Here is an 18,035-nt window from a genome sequence, read left to right as displayed (position 1 = left end):
GCCTGAGGAGGTTTCCAGACAAGTGCGGTCTATGAAAGCCTCTTCCAAACAGGTGGACGATTGCCCCTCCAAAACCATCAAGGACAACATTGACTCTCTCACTCCGGCCTTGGCAGACCCCTGCAACCTCTCCTTTGCCACTGGAGTTTTCCCCACTTCTCTCAAGTACTCTCTTGTGCGGCCTGTGCTCAAAAAACCCTCTGCCGACCCTTTCATTCCGGCAAACTATTGCCCAATTTCTATCACCCCTTTCCTGAGCAAACTCATGGAGAAGCTGGCTATCTCTCAGTTTATCCTCCACACTGAATCTGTTGGCTGTCTCCATGACCATCAGTCTGGTTCTAGAGCATCCAGAGGCACGGAAACTGCTCTTCTGAACACCCGTGAGGACATGCTTTCAAACCTTGACTCTAACTCTCCCTCTGTCCTCATTTGGCTTGACCTCACCTCTCTTTTCGATAGGGTAAACCACAACATCCTGATCTCCCATCTGCGTGATACCCTGGGCATTACAGAGCAGGCCCTGGCCTGGCTAGCGTCCTTTCTCTCAGATCGTCCTACCCAGGTTGAAATTTGGTCCTTTCTCTCCTCTATCACTCTCTTTACGTGTGGCGTTCCCCAGGGATCTAATCTATCCCCCTGGTTCTTCAATGTCTTGGTGTCCCCTTTGGCCATAGGATCTCTACCTTTACCTCCAACTTTCAGTGTTATGTGGGTGACCCACAGCTCTCTTTCAGGCCACCCTCGGGCTCTTCCACCTCCTCGCTCATCCCTGACTTTCCGCAATTCAGTCCTGGTGTGCTGCTAATGATCTCTGCCTTAATGCCAGTAGGACAGAGACCGTCCTCATTGGGACCCCTGATTCCGCTTTCCCACTTGTACTCTGGCCAGCCTCCCTTGGTCCTGCGCCTTCACCCTCCAGTGAGGCAAAAAATCTGGGGGTAATATTCGACTCCACCCTCTCCTTCTCTTCTCACCTCTCGGACAGCTCTAAAAAGTCCCACTACCAGCTGCACCTCCTTAAAAGTTTTCTACCTTTTCTCACTTTCCCCCAGAGACTCACCATCTCAAGAGCCCTGATTCTCTCTAGACTGGACTACTGCAACAGTCTCTTTCTCAATCTTCCTACTTCTACTCTCCGACCTCTCCACCCTATTGAGAACAGAACCTCAAGACTTATCCTCAGCCTCCGGCCCAGGAATCGAATCTCTCTGACGCTGAGATCTCTCCACTGGCTCTCAGTGGATGCAAGGATCAAGTTCAAGATCCTCTGCATAGTCCACAAGGCCTTCTGGGGCCGAGGCCTGCACTACCTACCACGCTCTCTCCCTTAATAATCCCCTTCTAGAGCCCTAAACTCAGCCTCTTCCAACTCTCTGCGGGTGAGCTGTTTCTCCAAACTGAGATTTGGGAGTAGAACTTTATTCTCTGCAGGTGCCTCTCTCTGGAACAGCCTCTGGCCTCTCTCCCTCTTGAGCTGGATCTCCTCAAGTTCCGGGAACTCCTTAAGACCTCCCTCTTTTCTTCCTCTTTCTCTCCCTCTCTCTCCCTCTCCTCTGCTAACCCCCTTTCTCCTCTCTTCTGCTTTCCTCCCAAACTCTGCTCAGTTTCGCTAACTGGTCGCTTGGTGCATCTCCAGAGCCACACATGTCCCAGGCTCCCCCGCCAACCCTACACTTGCCTCCGGGCCTCTGCACTCTGCCTCGCACTTCTGCACTCGGAATACGTTCCATGTGAGAGGCAACCTCTTCTGCACTTAACCCAAGCCCTGATGACTGGGCGCACTTGTTTCCCCCTCCCCCGCCCTCGCACTTCCTGTCTGCGTACTTGCACGACCTTGAATGCAGTATGCCTAGCAAGATCGTTGGTGCTGTCCGGCCCTCTGGCTTCCCTCCCTAGCTTGGTTGTGCCTGAAACGCTTGTGCATAGGCGCATTATTGATGATGACCTATCATCATTCAACATGAATGTAACCAGGGCTAGCACGGCAGTTTGTTATTCTGTATGTCCTTTTCCCCCTCTGCCCCCGCCCCTCCTTCTCTCCATACTCCTCATCATGTATGTGTACTATCTGGCAAGTCATTGGGCCTAGCACGGCAGCTTATTGATTATATGCTCTTTCCTTCTCCCCCTCCTTTCTCTCCTTCCCTCCTGTCATGCACTTGCACTAGTAGAACTGCTGGTGGCCTTGTACACTAGATCATTTTGTTAGATCATTCAGATACTTCAAGGCCTAGGAATGACTACTGTTTCTCCCTTGTTCCCTTTCCGCCTTGAAGCGCTTTGAAGCACTTCACTTGTGTATAAGCGCTTTACAAATAAACAATTGCAATCAATTTGTTGCACCATTTGGGAGACTTCAAGGGGGCTAGTGGTGATGGCGTGCCCCTTCTCCAATTTGCGTAGCAGATTGAATAGCTCTTTGGGGGAATTGGACGCCAACCAACTATTATTATAAGATTCCTTCTGGGAGGCTAGTAAGGTAGCTTTATATTTGGCGTGTGCAACCCCAGTCTTCTTCAGAGTTTTTTGGTTCAGGGGAGTCTTGGGTGTGGCAGGAGGCGGCGGGGCTGAGGGAGAGGGGCCAAGGGATGAACCCCCCACCCCGATTTCTAACAAATCCCACTAGAGAGGGTGGGGGGGCAAAGCAATGTCGTCTTTTTTACCTTTTAGCGGGCCACCTAAACTCGCCCGAAAGAAATCGGTCTTTTTGTTAGGCGATCTACAAAAAGTGAAAATAAGACATAGAACCGTATATTTTCCTGGCTTTTCACTTTGTGTGCTTGGACTTGCAGGTCCATAATTATAAGGGGGAAATAAAACTACAAATCCCAGCATGCAAAATAAAAAGCTAGAATTTGCTCACGGTGTCATGCATTGCATGCTACCCCTTGTCAGCTGTAGACCTGCAGCTCTCCTGTCTTCAGTTGAATGGCACACCTTCCCCCGCTAATTTAGCACGCACTACATACACTTTCTGTCAACTGTTGTGTGTTGATGGGGGTTTGCACCCGCCTCCCCGTGATCTCTTGTCTTCTCCCTTGGAGTGCCTTTTACGCGCTTTCTTGGCATGCACCACACCTGTTGCTGCAATGGCTGTATGTTTATGGTGCTATTAACACGAGTCCATGTAAACCTCCTTCTTCCCAATGGCCTCCTGTCTTGCAGCTGGAGTATCTGTTGAGCCGCATGCGGAAAGTGGAGGAGAATGAAGAGCAGCTAAGGCACCTGCGGGTGCAGGATGCTGAAGAGTACAACATCATCAAGAATAAACTAGAGACCGATGTGCAGGTCAGTGCATGGGGCAGTGTAAACAGCTGGTGCCGGCTGCTCCGAGCACTCTGGGGCAGGGTGGCGGGTGGCCATCTGATCGCATGGCGCTTTGCTCTTCAAATTGATTCTCAGATCTTTTCATACCAAGGTGTACTACATCATCAAGAATAAACTAGAGACCGATGTGCAGGTCAGTGCATGGGGCAGTGTAAACAGCTGGTGCCGGCTGCTCCGTGCACTATGGGGCAGGGTGGTGGTGGGCATCTAATTACCTGATTCGTTGCTCTTCAAATTGATTCTCAGATCTTTTCATGCCGAGGAGTACTACATCATCAAGATTAAACTGGAGACCAATGGGCAGGTTAGTGCATAGGACACTGTAAACAGCTGGTGCACGATGCCCTAAGAACTAGCACGACTGGGCAGGGTGGCGGGTGGGCATCCGATTGCACAACACTTTTATAATTTATTCTCAAGTCCTCAAATGCCATTGTTTACAGAGGAGCATTGTGTGATTGGGGCTTCCAGTCAATGAGAAGAAGGGTCCAAGATGTCTTTTTAATCCCAACTAGAAGTCTTGGCAGAGGAACACTCAGGACGTGGTGGGGGATCACCGTTCAATTCAAGTCTAGATGAAAAAGGAAGGAGAGATTGATCTATAACCATGGAAAACGTTGCCATATTATAAACAGGTGCTACCATTAATCAGTGAACAATGACTCTCCATAACAGATACTCGAACAGCAACTGCAGCAAATGAAAGCAACCTACCAGCTGAACCAGGAGAAGCTAGAGTACAACTTCCAGGTGCTCAAGAAAAGGGATGAGGAGAACACGATCACCAAATCGCAGCAGAAGAGGAAGATCACTAGGTAATAACTCTGTCTTCCTTCCTCTTCCTCCTCTGCATGCATCCTCGACAGCTGGTCATTTCATGGCACTCTGAACCTTTAGTTTATTTGCCTGTGCAAAGGGATGAACACGCCCCTATATTCAATGCCGACGACATGTCCGTACAGTGTGTAGTGCACTGTCAGTAACGGTATGCAGTGATAAAATCGCCGCAAAAATGATGCCTCTACAAACAATCGCATCAAAAATGTTGTGGTTTGGCGCATTAAAGGTGTACCCCATTACACCATTTAAGGGGAGCGGGGGTTGCGGGTGTGTCTCCCGCTCCCTTAAATGGTATAATGGGTCCAGGGGTTGCAGGGGTGTCCCCCGCATCCTTTACATGGATTGGTGCGGCAAAACCACAGCCTTTTTGCAGCGATATTTTGTGTCCACAGCCATTTTTGCCGCTATTTTAACACATGGAACCTCAGTAACATATAGCAGCCCTGGTGCACATTCATTTACACTCGGATTGCTGAAAAGTTTTGCACATTTTTGATTGATTGAAATTATAGGTTAAAAAATCATATGTCTCAATAGGAGCGCATTGAAACAGAATGTGGGTGTCCCTTCATTTGCCAACAGCGCAGTCCTACCTTAGGGAATGAGTCCATCTTGGCCCCTGAGGTGTTGAAACGAGTGTGAATACCTCATTGTGCGATGATCCATGTATGGATTCCGCAAGTATATGAGCAGGGGTATGCTTACATGTTGTTGCGCCAAAATCACCAAACCTCACTCTCTTCAAGCTCAAGATAAGTGTTTTGGAGTTCCTTGTTTCTCCAATGAAGTCCCTAGCTGGAGCATGAAAGAATAGCATGTTTTTATTCTAGTTAATGGTTGCTTGTGGCCGGTCCATGAGATTAGCCAGCCACCTCCGAGCACAGAAGTTGACAAGGCATGGTTGGGGTGGACATGGGAAGAGGCAGAATCTAAGGGAGGGTGGCACGACGGAGGCGCGACGGAGGGAAGGATTAGGATCGAGCAGAGAACAGGTGACTTGAGAGCACAGCACCAGCAGAGAGATTTGTGTTCCTGTCTCAGTTCTAGTGGCAAGGCATTTCACCTTGGGCTGAACATTTTCACTCACTAAAGCAGTTCATTGAGGATTTTGGGACTGAGAAGAGGCCACTGTGTTTATGATCTTCGTGGACGGTAGACTTTGATGTGTTTGCGAAGGTAGGTTGTACCTTGCTCTTGTGGGTAAGACATGGGCCTGATTACAAGATGGGCAGTACTGGCAAAACATCCTGGTACTTTAGAATGTCAGATGTTTCATGTTCACGTATTGTACAATTCTGGGCAGGGGTTGCGGGTTCTTTGACAGACATTACTGGCGTTCCACCTACAAGCATCTGTTGGGAAATATAGACAGAGTCTCCATAGTTACCCGAAGGCTATTTACACATGTAGAATGGTTGGAGGAGCTAGCCTATACTAATGACAGTTAGGAAACCTATATTGCCACTGTTGCAGCTACTGTAGACCCAAGGCCATCTGGAACTAGCTCTGGCTATGCCTGATGTCAACTATGAGGTCAGAAAATGTGGCGGAAGTGTAATTTGCTTTAGGGATTGGGGCGGTTGATGATTAGAATGTAAGGTCGACGTACTAAAGCTGGTCATTGTGTGATCTGTAAAATCCGGCAAAGATTAACACAATATACCCGTACTGTAGGCCAATGAGAAAAGTATTCATATGGATGTCTGCTATTTTTCAAAATAAAGGTTAAAAAAAGAATATCAGATGTAAGGGTTTCAGTAGTGACACCCATCTTTTACTCCAGCTTTTGTGTGGAGGCAATTACCTCCTCACAAAAGCCTTACCACATGCTGTAATTACCACATGTGGTAATTGAACTTTGGGGTATATGAAATTCTCATGGAGTCCTATGGGGACCCAAAATGGGGCAGATTGAAATATCTGCATGTCTGAATCCTAGGTTAATGTATGCCTACTACATGTGGTAACTGTATTGCCATTCGGCAGTATTTCAGGAGGAAATACTGCCAGTCTTGTATTAGAATCATAGAATTTTAAATGTTTTCCAAGAGGCAATCGGTAGCCAGTGCAGATAGAGCGGCATCTCTGAAGTGTAGTTGTGGCATTTGAGAATATTGATATGTCTGGCTATTTTGTTTTGGATCCAATCACGCTTGCTATAGATGACTGAGAGAGGCCCTAGTGGAGAGGAGAAAAAAGGCTCTAAGGAGGCAATTTGCATGTATTATCCAGTTCAGTAGCTTGAGATCCCAAATTGTGGCCTACATTCGTGGGAACTGGCCTAGTGCCAGCCCTGTTGGCCAAGAGAGATGAATAGGAGTGAACTTTGGCTGCTAAGAATGATGATCTCAGACTCCTCTCCACTAATAGAGAGTTCACTGTGGTCGGTAAATTGCTTTCAGGTCTCTCAGCAGGGTTTCCAGCCGTTGACTGATTGGGCGTAGACTCAGGCTTGGGTTGGCAAATGTGTGCTTCCAGTATGTTGTATGCATACAACTGGAGATTGAAGAATCGGATGATATCAGAGGTGTGGTCCCGTTTTGACCTATTGCAATCTGTTTGATAGGAAGATCACCAGCCAGTCAAGGGTGGTGCCATTGATGCTGAAATAGGTGACAACGTTATCGATGGTGAAAGAAAGATAGGCTTCATTGTCTCTAGAAATTACTCTTTCCAGACGTCTCTGGTGAATCCAGCAGTTTGTGAGACAGCCTTTCTCCAACTCCTTTGCCTTCTGCTGGAGGGTAGTTTACAGGAGTACCGTTTGCTATGGGCATGGGCTAGTGGTTATTTAGGCTTGGGTTCACAGGGGGCAATGAGGTTGACAGACTTTTTCATTGATGCAATATCGTCATCCAGAAATGGTCTACTTGGCATTTGGTTCGAAGAAAATTCAGGGAGTTAAAGGTAATCTTAAAACAATGAGTGTGATGTTTTGCCAAGGCGGTAGATGGTCATTAAGCAAAGAAGGGCTAGTCGATGGGAAGGGACTGATCAGAAAACAAGAAAGGGACCAGACTAAGAAATTGGTGTAGTGAATATTATATAGATTCCAAGTGTGAAGACAAGGCCAAGCAAGGGGCCTTATGAGTAATGGCAAAAGTTGAGGTTGTCGAAAATATTGAGTCCTCCTGTTGCGATGCCATTATCCGGCAACAGCGTTCATATGTCGATTGAACAATGATTTGGTTGTCCAGTTCAGATTGGGGTCTAGTAGGAGATCTATAGATGACCTTGATGGGGATGGAAGTTGAGTTACAGTGAGTTGAACTTTTGATGTGATGTGTGTTCTGGTTTGGAAAGGATGGGAGGATGATGATATGATATATATGATAGGTTATTTGTAATACGCTTAATAACCAGAGGTTTATAAGCGCGGAGCCGGGGCTCGAACCTGTGTTGCTCTGTGTCGTCTTGCTTCCAACGCAAGTACGTTGGCCCTAAGCTATTCTCCCGTGACACCACCACCTCTTTTCAAGCATCTGTTGAGGTACAGATGAGCTAGTTGGGGCAACGATTGGAAGTCATGCTGTGCCAGGATGTTCAATTTCTCTGCTCTGATTATGAAGGTGATAGCATATAGAGGAGAACGATTGGAGGAGAAGCAATGAATTATATGTAGTTAATTCTTGTTTTCCCCAATAAAAAGTATCAAGTAAAGAAGCTTTGTTTCTGTTAGCTTCATGACATTTGTACACCCCACCCCCACTTTATTTTTTGAGAAACACAGGATGTTCCTTGAGTCCGTGCTTTTTGTAACTCTGTAGCAATGGCATTACAATGTGTTTGTCGCTTTACAATGATTGGTTTATATTCATTCTCAGGTGGGTGTTTATTAGGAAGGATTTTTCTTTTTTCCACTTTACTTCCATTAACATCAATGCCAGCCATTTGCTATGTTGGAATTACCCGCTTTGATCGCATACCAATCTGGTCGACTCCCATTTTACTACAATTATTTCACGTTTTTTACCATAACAGTGTAGCTGGTGGGTTGGGGTTAAGTATATAGAAAGAGGATAGTGGGGCAGGTCAAGTGAGTGCGGTGTAAAAAGTGGTAAAACAAAATTCAGCCCAATGGATCTGCTATGTCCTAACCTCTAACCAGACTTTGAAGGTTTGTAAAGCCTTTTTAGCATGAAATATTTTGCTCAACTCATTTATCTTGAGGGCATTGGTCAGCACATAAGGTTACCAGTGTAGGGAGGCTTTGACCCCTTTCATGATTTCCTATGTTGTTTTTTCAGTGTAGCACACATCACCTCTCAGTGAAGTGCTGCAAGGGGTACTGTGGGCCCGTTTTTCCTTTTGTGTCCGTAACATCCTTTTAACCTTTTTGATATGCCTAGAACAGGCTGGCTTTGTTTAACTTATTTTTCTGCTTCACTAGCATGCACCGTCTTTTTTTTATACAGCAGAATGTCATTTTGATTGATGCATACTCAAAATGGCCTTGCCGTCTGGTTTAAATCTTGTCCTTTAGGTATTTTACTTTCTGGCAGTCTTTCTGCCCTCTCGGACAGGAGACACCACATAAGGTAATGCACTTTCCAGCTTCCGGATTCAAGGGCTAGTGCCTTTGTGTGGTGAAGAACTGTTCAGGGCTGGCTGGATCTCTATCTGGTCCCAAAACCATCTCTGCCAGGAGCTTCCTCTTTCTGAGCAGATGTGTGGTTTGTGGCTGTGCCCGATGACGTGAGGAGTGTGGGACCAGATACTTTTCGGAGCAAGTCTTTTTAAGCCAAGACTCTTATGTACAGCAGATTGCGACGCAGTGCCCGATCACGGAAGGGGTGCGGGACCAGTTGCATTTCGGAGCAAGTATTTCTAAGTCAAGACCCTTATGTACAGCGGATTGCGACATGGTGCCCGATCACGGGAGGAGTCTTGGACCCGCTGCATTTCGGAGCAAGTCTTTTTAAATCAAGTCCCTTATGAACAGCGGATTGCTGCTGAAATACCAGTGGCAATGTAAATACAGTAACAAGTCACAGATGTTTGTTTACATAAAACAGAGCACTGTAGCTCTCATATAATTATTCTATAACCAAGTCCATTGGGGATGCAGCCTAACTTTGGCAGTCAGATGGACTTCTCCAGACTTTTGCAATGAACAGGAATCAGTCGGGTTAAGGAGCCCGTAGATGGATTGCCATCCATTGACTCACCACAAAGACCTGATGAAGACCTGGTACAGGTCAAAACATGTGTCGGCATTGTGGTTCTGTTTTGAATACTATAAAACAATGTTATGATCTTTTGATTGGACTACCGTTGTTGTTTACTTTTTATAAATTAGGGAATTTAAATATTTTTGGTGTATTTACTAACCAATTGGTTATAGGCGTGTTGATTGCTTTTGGGAGTAAGGCGCTCATGGGGCTGTGTCTCACTGGTGTAACTAACTGTAATATGGCCTTCCTGAATGATTTGGGGACCAACAGTTGATAGTAGTTGATACCATCCTCCCCAGGGTTCACACTGACATGATAGAAAAGTCTTCTCTGCTCTATGAAATGGGGGTCTTCCATTTTTGACTTTCGTTCTTGGAGACTAGGGTCTTGCATGCTTGGTCTAGGAGGGGATTCGTTCTTTGCGCCTCTGCAATCTCTAAAGAAGCAGTTCCAAGGAGGTTGCTGAATGGGACATCTGCTTCTTGTCGTTAGATTATTTCCCCAAATCCTGCTTGGTTCTGTCGGTACTCTCCAGGGTTGCCTCCTCCTTGATTCCCAAGAGTAGTATTTCTTCACATATATGTTGCGCAATGGGTCGGCTTTGTTTTAGTATAACCTTAGTGTTCCCTGGGTTCACCAGGATGACCTTGACCTCTCCTTGGTAGTCTCGGTCAATCACACATGCTCATACTTCGAGTATTCATACGGGCCAACCCTGACTTTGGTGCCACTCTTCTATAGGCACCACTTTCAGTCCAGTCCAAATCCAGGACTGCCCTCTGAGAGGAACAGTTGCTTCTTCATTCCCGTACAAATCACAGCTCACAGATGCTACTCTGACTCAGGTTAGTATTCTTGCAGTGTTTGTTACTCTCATCACTCTCAACATCCTGGATGGCATTGGGAGACCTCTGTATCGAGGCCTAGAGACCCCACGTATCCTAGATTCCTCAAGAATCACTACCACTCTCAGAGTCCATTCAAGGGTATTTATTAAAAGGTTTGTGGGGCCTACGGCGTCGCTCTCTCTCTCTCACATCTAGTGTCGAACCTCAACTGTTACCCACGCATCCCTGACCTCAGCTTAGTAAGTGCAGATGATTGACCCCTGCTGTCTAATACTGTCTTCTTCTAGCGGTGAAGACCTAGAGACTGAATGTCTTATCTCACTATACGTCCTCAGGTTCTTCCTAACTCTACCTACACTACCACTTGGTTAGTGTTTAAAGGGAATTGGGGTGGTGCCTTGCAATTAGGTTTCTAGATTCAAGCCATTCTTGCCATGCACATGCTCACCTCTTCCTTTGTACTCTTACTGTTAGTCGCTCTGCTCCACTCCTCCCACCAGTCCTATGCCACTCTGATGTTTCACTCCGCTTACATCTCGCCTCCACCTGTCAATGCTATTTTTCCCTCTACATCTCCCCTTACACCTACTGCTCCCTCCTCCACACTACTCCTCCCTCCTCCACACTACTACTCCCTCCTCTACACTATGACTCCCTCCTCTATACTACGACTCCCACCTCTACAATACTACTCCCTCTTCCACACTACTACTCCTTCCTCCATCCTTGTCGTTACTCAGTCATGATCTTTTAACCCAGTATTCATTTGCTTCTCAATACCTCCTTACACTACTATTTATAAACACTCGCCACACAAACACGTACACTCACATTGCAGTACCACTTCCTATTCTAGCCAATACCTTACCTGCTCAACAATTCGACTCCACCATCGGCCGTTCCTTCATCCCTCTTGCTGGTCTCTTGGTCGTCCTCCACCTTTGACCTCCCCGAATCAGTCACAGTTCCTGCTTCCCTTTCCCAGTGCAAAGTCTTAAATAGGAGGCTAGGCCCCACCCATTCTCCATGCAGGATCGCTGCGTAACAGGAATGGCGGCCAGGGAAGGCACGAGTTCCTGTTTGTGTTCTGTGCTTCGTTTCCACCCTGTCTCCCGGTACGTTTTTTGGAAGAGAGTGGGTATGACTCCTCCTTAGGTCCCTAGTGGTCAAGGAGCCCTCCATCATGCTGAGCGAGCGGGTTTGCAGCATATGGTAGTGCCTTCTGTTTGTGCCTTTCCGATTCACAGCCTCCGGTGGTGGCTACCCTCGCTCCTTCTATCACTCCTAGTCTCGGTACGCTACAGTCTCTGCTGTCAGTCTGGTTGTGCAGCTCTGTCTCTTTTTGGGGCAGGCCTCTGTAGTAATCTGGAGATTGTTCATGTCTCTTTTCTTCTTCTGATTAAAATTTTCTGAAAGTAACAGAAAAACACTGGCAAGTTTCTGTTCTTGGAGGCAAAGCTGACGATATCAGTGATCTGTGCAGATACAAACAGGCATAAGGGGCGGGGGCAGGAATTGGGTCCCTTTCAGGGGTAGGACTGGATCTGGATTTCTCCCTAATAGTCCTCCCACCCCTGGCTGACAGGGTCCCATCCCCGCTTGACAAGCTCCCATCCCCTCTTGACAAGAGTAGTTTACTGGCCTTGTCACAAACCTTGTTCATCCACTAAGTGGGACTCTCGAAACCCCCCCACAGGGCAGGTTCTGAAGATTCATCTTGACAGTGTTTTTTCCGTAGCAAAACCGATAATTCTCTTCATCAGGCGGCTTGGGAATTAAAAGTCTAAAAGTGCATTCAGAATGTTTTCTCGTAGTCCACAAACACCATAACCAAGCACATTGAAAATCTATAATCCGCTACCACGGGTGTCAGTAATCCACACGAGAACTGAGAGAATATTTCCTTGATGACATTATGCTATATGCATTTCGACATTTGTAATATACCTCATTAAATCTCCTTGCAGCAATAATATATGTGGTTAAAACGACGAGAAGGGAGAGCGAGAGAATCACTGAACCTAACAATATGAACATTTCAACATCATGAAACATACGATACCACAAGTATAATTTCAAATCCTCAAATTGCCTCTGAAACCTCCCTACGGTGGGATCACAAGAGGTGACTCTTGCAATGAGTCATTGTAGATTCACTGTTTATCTAGCTCTGCCAGGTCTCAATGAGTGAATATCATTCTCCCTATGTATTTTAATAAGTGATATCTTTTGTGTATTTTTTAAAGAAACGTGATGACAATTTGACAAATTCCTTTGTCAGACGATTTATTTGTTATTCTAATGTTATCATTATATTTAACCGAAGTGAGCAAACCCTTCTTGTTTGTTCAGAACAGACTCTTTATACAACAGTAGCTAGCCAAGACTGTGTGGTGAATGCTTATGAACTAGCTAAACCCGCTGCATTTTATTCAAATGCTTTAGTTTGCGTAGTTAGGGTCCTTGCAGTCTTGAAGATAACATTCGAATTGTGCTAATATTATGTGCTACCTGATGAAGGGCATTGTTGCTCGAAACATGAATTCAGGCTGTGGCCTTGCGATGAATGAGCGTTGTTGCAACACAAGGATATGTCTAATAACTGAGAATCAATGCAAACAAACCCTTATATAGTAACAATCACATTGCAGCGTCATTCCTAAAGAGTTTCAAGAAGTGTGGTCTAAAGGAATGTCCTATGTTCCTCAAAAAGTACAATTAATCTGCATACGCCAGTCCCTTTCAAAGAGGGCAGCATGGGGCTCTTAGTTTCAACAGATGTGTGGGGTGTATTAACCTTATAGTTACAGGTCTAGTTTGGGCCTTGTGGTCCTTTTCATGAAGTATGTGCAAATCAGGTGTTCTTTCTAGAGAGGGGCACCTGCTACCTTTTCTGTATTGTGTATTTATTTGAGTGTGTTGTGGAGTACTTACCTTTCACCTTTTCTTCTGCTGCTTGAAAACACGTGCTAGCTTATTACTGGGCAAACATTTGAAATAACTTCACATAATATAACATGACATAATCAGCTTAACTACCGAACACCTGCATTATGTCCCAAAAAACATAATGAAGGGTGTGGAGTTGGGATAAAAAAATACATAAAAAGGAAAAGGAGCAAAACCCCATTAAAACTAAAGCATCAAATGTGGTTGCAAGCTTGCACGTGGGAAGAGAGAATTAAACAGGTAAATTCAGTTCAATTATAGAGCACGTTCATGTATAGCTGAAGTCCAACATTGTTTTCATTAACTATGGTAATTCCTCAGGTGCACGTCTTCCAGTCCGTTCGTTCTTCTTGATTGTCTATATCTGGTGATGGCTATGAATGGGCTTCGATAATAGAGAAGGAAAAGCTACTGGAACAGGGTGAGCTCTCCTTACTGGTGATGCTGGACCTGTCCGCGGCCTTTGACACGGTTAATCATACTTATATTCTGAGCCGTTTACAACCGGTTGGAAGGGTATCTGAACATGCTATACACTGGTTCAGATCTTTCCTGACTAATCGTTATCAGCAAGTAAGGTTGGATGGCTTCATGTCGGATGCCATTAGATTGATCTGTGGGGTACCACAGGGGCCATCACTCTCCCCATTGCTGTTTAACTTGTATATTCATGCTCTGCTAGAGATCTTGAGGCGTCACATAATGAACTTTCATTCCTACGCCGACGACACCCAGATCTTTATACGAATGACTAATTTTGACGATGCATTTAGCAGACTGGCTCAGTGCCTGGACAAGGTGAGTAGTTGGATGTCCAAAAAGCAACTCCAGTTTAATGCGGCCAAAACAGACTTGATTCTATTTGGACCTAAACACCTCCTACTAGCACCTAAGAGATGTCCCATTCCTACACTACTGGGGACGAATATGAAATTCGTCTCGAAGGTTAAGAATTGAGGCTGCATTTGGCGGGATGATCTGGGCAGCGAAGGCCAGGTTGGGGCAAAGGTTCAGGCGGTGCACTACGTTTTGAGGCTCCTTCAATGGGTTCTACCTTATATCCCCAGTGAGGATCATACGGTGGTGGTAGGCGCATTGGCCAATGCACATTTGGACTATTGTAATCGCCAGCTGTTCAGCATCACACTTAAACAAATGCAAAGCCTTCAAAAAGCTCAGAATGCAGCAGAGAGAATTATCTTCGGCCTAGATAGATCCGCAAATGTCTTGCCATCACTGCGTGCTTTACACTGGTTAGCTGTTGAAGATCGGATCAGATTCAAGGTGGTCTGTCTTATTTTTAAATGCATTAATGGTATTGCTCCAGCATATCTGAGAGATTTGATCCAACCGTACCAGTCCTTAAGATGCCTACGATCCAGTGACCAGCATCCTTTGGTTGTCCCCCGTTCTGTATATACCTCAAAGGGAGACAGACGATTTGCTTTTTTCGGTCCGAAGCTATGGAATTCTCTTCCTTTAGGACTGAGGACTATCAAATCATTGCCTCAATTTCGGAGGGCACTGAAGACTTTTTGTTTAGATAGGTTGCTGTTGTTTATTTTCCTTCTAGGCTACTTCGCTCCCCAGATTTAGTCTATGTCTCGTACCTGTGATTATTACACCTGCGCCTCTATACGGTTAACTCTGTTATGTGCGCGTTATCAATAAAAAAATAATAATAAAAAATCAATCCATGTAACATAAGGTCTCCAGTGTGCACATCCTCCTGCAATTCATAACCATCTGCTCATCTCCAATGATAACTTCATCGTGGCATGAGGAGTCCTGTCTCCTGCTAAGAAGTCCACAGAGGCGGCCTCAGTGGAATGCCACATTGTGCAATTGAGCCTGAATGGAGCTTGGACCTTTGAAGGCATAATAACATTGTTTGCACATTGCATGATACTGCGCTTGTTTTTAACATAAAAATGTAAGTATGTTTTAGAGGTTAATCATTTTGGGATATCACTAATTGGGTAGGGGTACTACGAATATGAGAAAAGGATCCTTATTGTAACCAGTTTTTTTTACAACCATTCTTCCTGTGTTGCCGTTGTTTCATTATCTTTCCTTCTTCTCCAAAGGATGCAGGATGTCCTTAATAAATTAAGAATAAAGCTGGAGAAGCAGATTAAGCAGCACCGGGAAGAGAATCAGAGCTTAACGGACGACTATAGAAGGATCGTGGAGCAGTACAAGCAGCTGCAGAAGAAAATGAGGTGAGGCCACATAGAGGCCAAAAAGGTTTACACCTCTTCACACTATGACAGTTCCCCGTATGGCTGTACATACACCCCGATACAGACCCACTCTGGTGTTGGGTGCAGGAACTCAAAATGTCAAGTTATGGTTTATTTATGATGCCCTTTGTATTCATACGCTCCTCCGAGAAACACCTTACCCACTGGATGGTATCAGACCAACTTGAACCCTTGCCCCAAGCCCTCCTGGCGCTGTCCCAGAGTCACCGCTGGGGTCTCAGTGAGCAGGACTGGCAAACTATGGGGGCCAGAATGAGCCACTTGCTCCATGGTGCCACCCTTGAGGTGGTTTACTAGTGAGCCCCCAGAGCCCGCCTAGGCAGCCATTGCCAATTCCGGGAGGAGTACCACAGCCATTCACCCAGGGAGCCCTCCCTGTATAAGCCAGTAAGAGACTATGGCAAAGAAATCAGGGAGGGTCTTGCGTTGCACCCAGTGGGAGCTGGTTTACAGAATAATTTCAGTCTGAAAAGCACCAATGTTCTAGGGGAGGAACTAGCTGGCAATTGTTGAAGGCATCCTCTAGGGCAAGAGGTGGCGTTACACGGTTTTCCCCATCAGGTGTGTGTATGTGTGTGATCAACATCCATACAGCCCAGTGGCGTGTCTAGTATTCCAGAGAAAACTTCAAGGCCAGTAAAGATGCTGGTTTTGTGGCTTTAAATACCCAGAGACTGTGAGTTAACCTAAGGATGCTTCCATGGTGCAACAACTCTGGGACTTTATTGTTATCGTAGGGAACTGGTCATTCGACTAGGACTTTGCGCCCACTGGTTATAGACCACTGAATCAGGTTTTATTCAGCCTCCATATTGACGCTGTTAACCATTGAGCTTCCGGCTTGTGGTTTAGTTTACCCTCCCCGAGGCATTCACGCAGCATGTAACCAAGCGGCGTAAAATGAAAAGCTAGACAAACCCCTTGGACTGGTACTGGGCTTCTTTTTAGCGGTGACTCTGATGAATCCAGGTACCTTCGAAACCCCTCACCACACTCATCTTTGGTTTTGTCCACTCTGTGAAAAACCAGAGGGTGTTTCACAACCTAGTCCCCGGGGATCCGGTACTCAGGTGGCCAGGGAAAGGCCATTGCTTTTGCATCCCGACCATGGGGGTGGACAAACAAGGGAGGATCACCTGGGTAGGGGGTCTTCAGAGAGTGGGGAGAAGCACCTGATGGTGAGACATGGTATCCCCCTTTTTCCACAACCCTTCTAACCCCTATTCCTGCTTATTCTACGGGAAACTACAGCTCCCATAATTCCTCCCCACTTCACATTGACAGCACTACTGAGCCGAAGAAGATGAAGAATTAAGCCAGGAAGATTACCTCTATTGACTTGCAACGGCTCTGTCCCTTTAATGAGACCAGGCAGGGTCAAGCATGTAATCCTAGCTATACACACCTGCCACTTGTTAACACTCCCTGTCAGGATAAAAGGTGGCGTGCATAGGCACACTCTGTGCGGGGCTGGGTACGAGAAGGAGCAGCTCTTTTGGGTTTATGTGAAACAGGCTATGAAAGTTGCAGACATGCGCGCCACGCCAACATCAGAAAGTCAAGAATTCATTCTGTGTTTTTGAGAAGGCGGACGAAGCCTAAGACTGCCAGAAGTTTGAACCCCAAGCCTGAACTGTTGAATTGTACCAGGAAGCCAGAGTGTGCAAGACTGATAGAACTTTGCCATTCACCTATCCTTTTTAAGGAACTCTTGAGCCCCTGCGCTGTTGAACGTGGGGAAGGGAGTTGTTACCTAAGCCATTCTGACATTTCTTTTAAGACTCTATTTTTCCTTTTGTAGTCCCTTAACACATTTGTCAATTGAGAAGGAAGGCAAGGTTAGGTTTTTTTAGTATAGGCCTTTTTTATTTTGACTAGACTGACTTGGACTTGTTTGGATTTTGTGTAATGGTCGATACTACTCCCATTCTAGTGTTAGGGCCAGTTAGGAATTCTACCAACCCAACCAAAACACCAAAATTAATGTTTTCGAAACGTGTATCCATTGTGTCTATGTCTACTATTGATACCATGCCTTCCTTACAACTCCCATTCGCTGTTGATAGTTAAGCGAAGTAGGCCATAGAATTCCTTTATCCCCCATTTTCCCCTGCACATTCATTCAACCCCACCTACTGCTTAAATTAATTTGTTTGGCCTAATTTGAGTTGTGTGTTGAGCATTCGGTTCTTTCCCCATCTTGACACCATGTACATGGTCCTGCAGGGTTCCCCATCTCCTGCAACGCCACATAGATACCAAAGCTATTACAGCACGTGCACTGTGCTCCGCCACTCTTTTGCTCGGTTCTCACTCAATAAACCCAGAAAACAAATCCAATCATGAAAGAAAGGAATACATGGGGATGCTGTACTGTATGTCACCACCATAAAGCTAATTGCCCTCGCTAAACAGGTCCGATTATTCAACACAAGTGGATGATGGACGCCAGTGGATAACGTCCCGGCACTCTTACATTTCAGGAAAGAGCTGAAGACCCTCCTCTTCAACATCCACCCACATCCCAACCACTAACCTGAGAGTGGGCGATCCGCTCACCACTGTTTCCTCCCCTGGTTGCTTGTGAATCCCTTGCTACCGAATTGCCCGCTGTTAAGATGGATTTCCAG

General features: G+C 45.9%; 1 protein-coding gene across 1 annotated transcript in view; it reads left to right on the top strand.

The window, feature by feature from the left end:
* Positions 1-18,035, top strand: part of LOC138498060 (dynein regulatory complex protein 1-like) — a 371,050-nt gene that overhangs the window by 212,170 nt on the left and 140,845 nt on the right. Inside the window, exons 7-9 of the mRNA XM_069621906.1 lie at positions 3,169-3,291; positions 4,006-4,145; positions 15,229-15,363. Coding sequence (XP_069478007.1) covers positions 3,169-3,291; positions 4,006-4,145; positions 15,229-15,363 — 398 coding nt within the window. The remainder of the gene's footprint in view (positions 1-3,168; positions 3,292-4,005; positions 4,146-15,228; positions 15,364-18,035) is intronic.

Source organism: Ambystoma mexicanum, chromosome 5q, assembly GCF_040938575.1.
Source record: "Ambystoma mexicanum isolate Mex_15411 chromosome 5q, UKY_AmexF1_1, whole genome shotgun sequence".
Taxonomy (NCBI): Eukaryota; Metazoa; Chordata; class Amphibia; order Caudata; family Ambystomatidae; genus Ambystoma; species Ambystoma mexicanum.
Note: the sequence above shows the minus strand (reverse complement) of the source record. Positions and strands in the feature narration are given on the sequence as shown.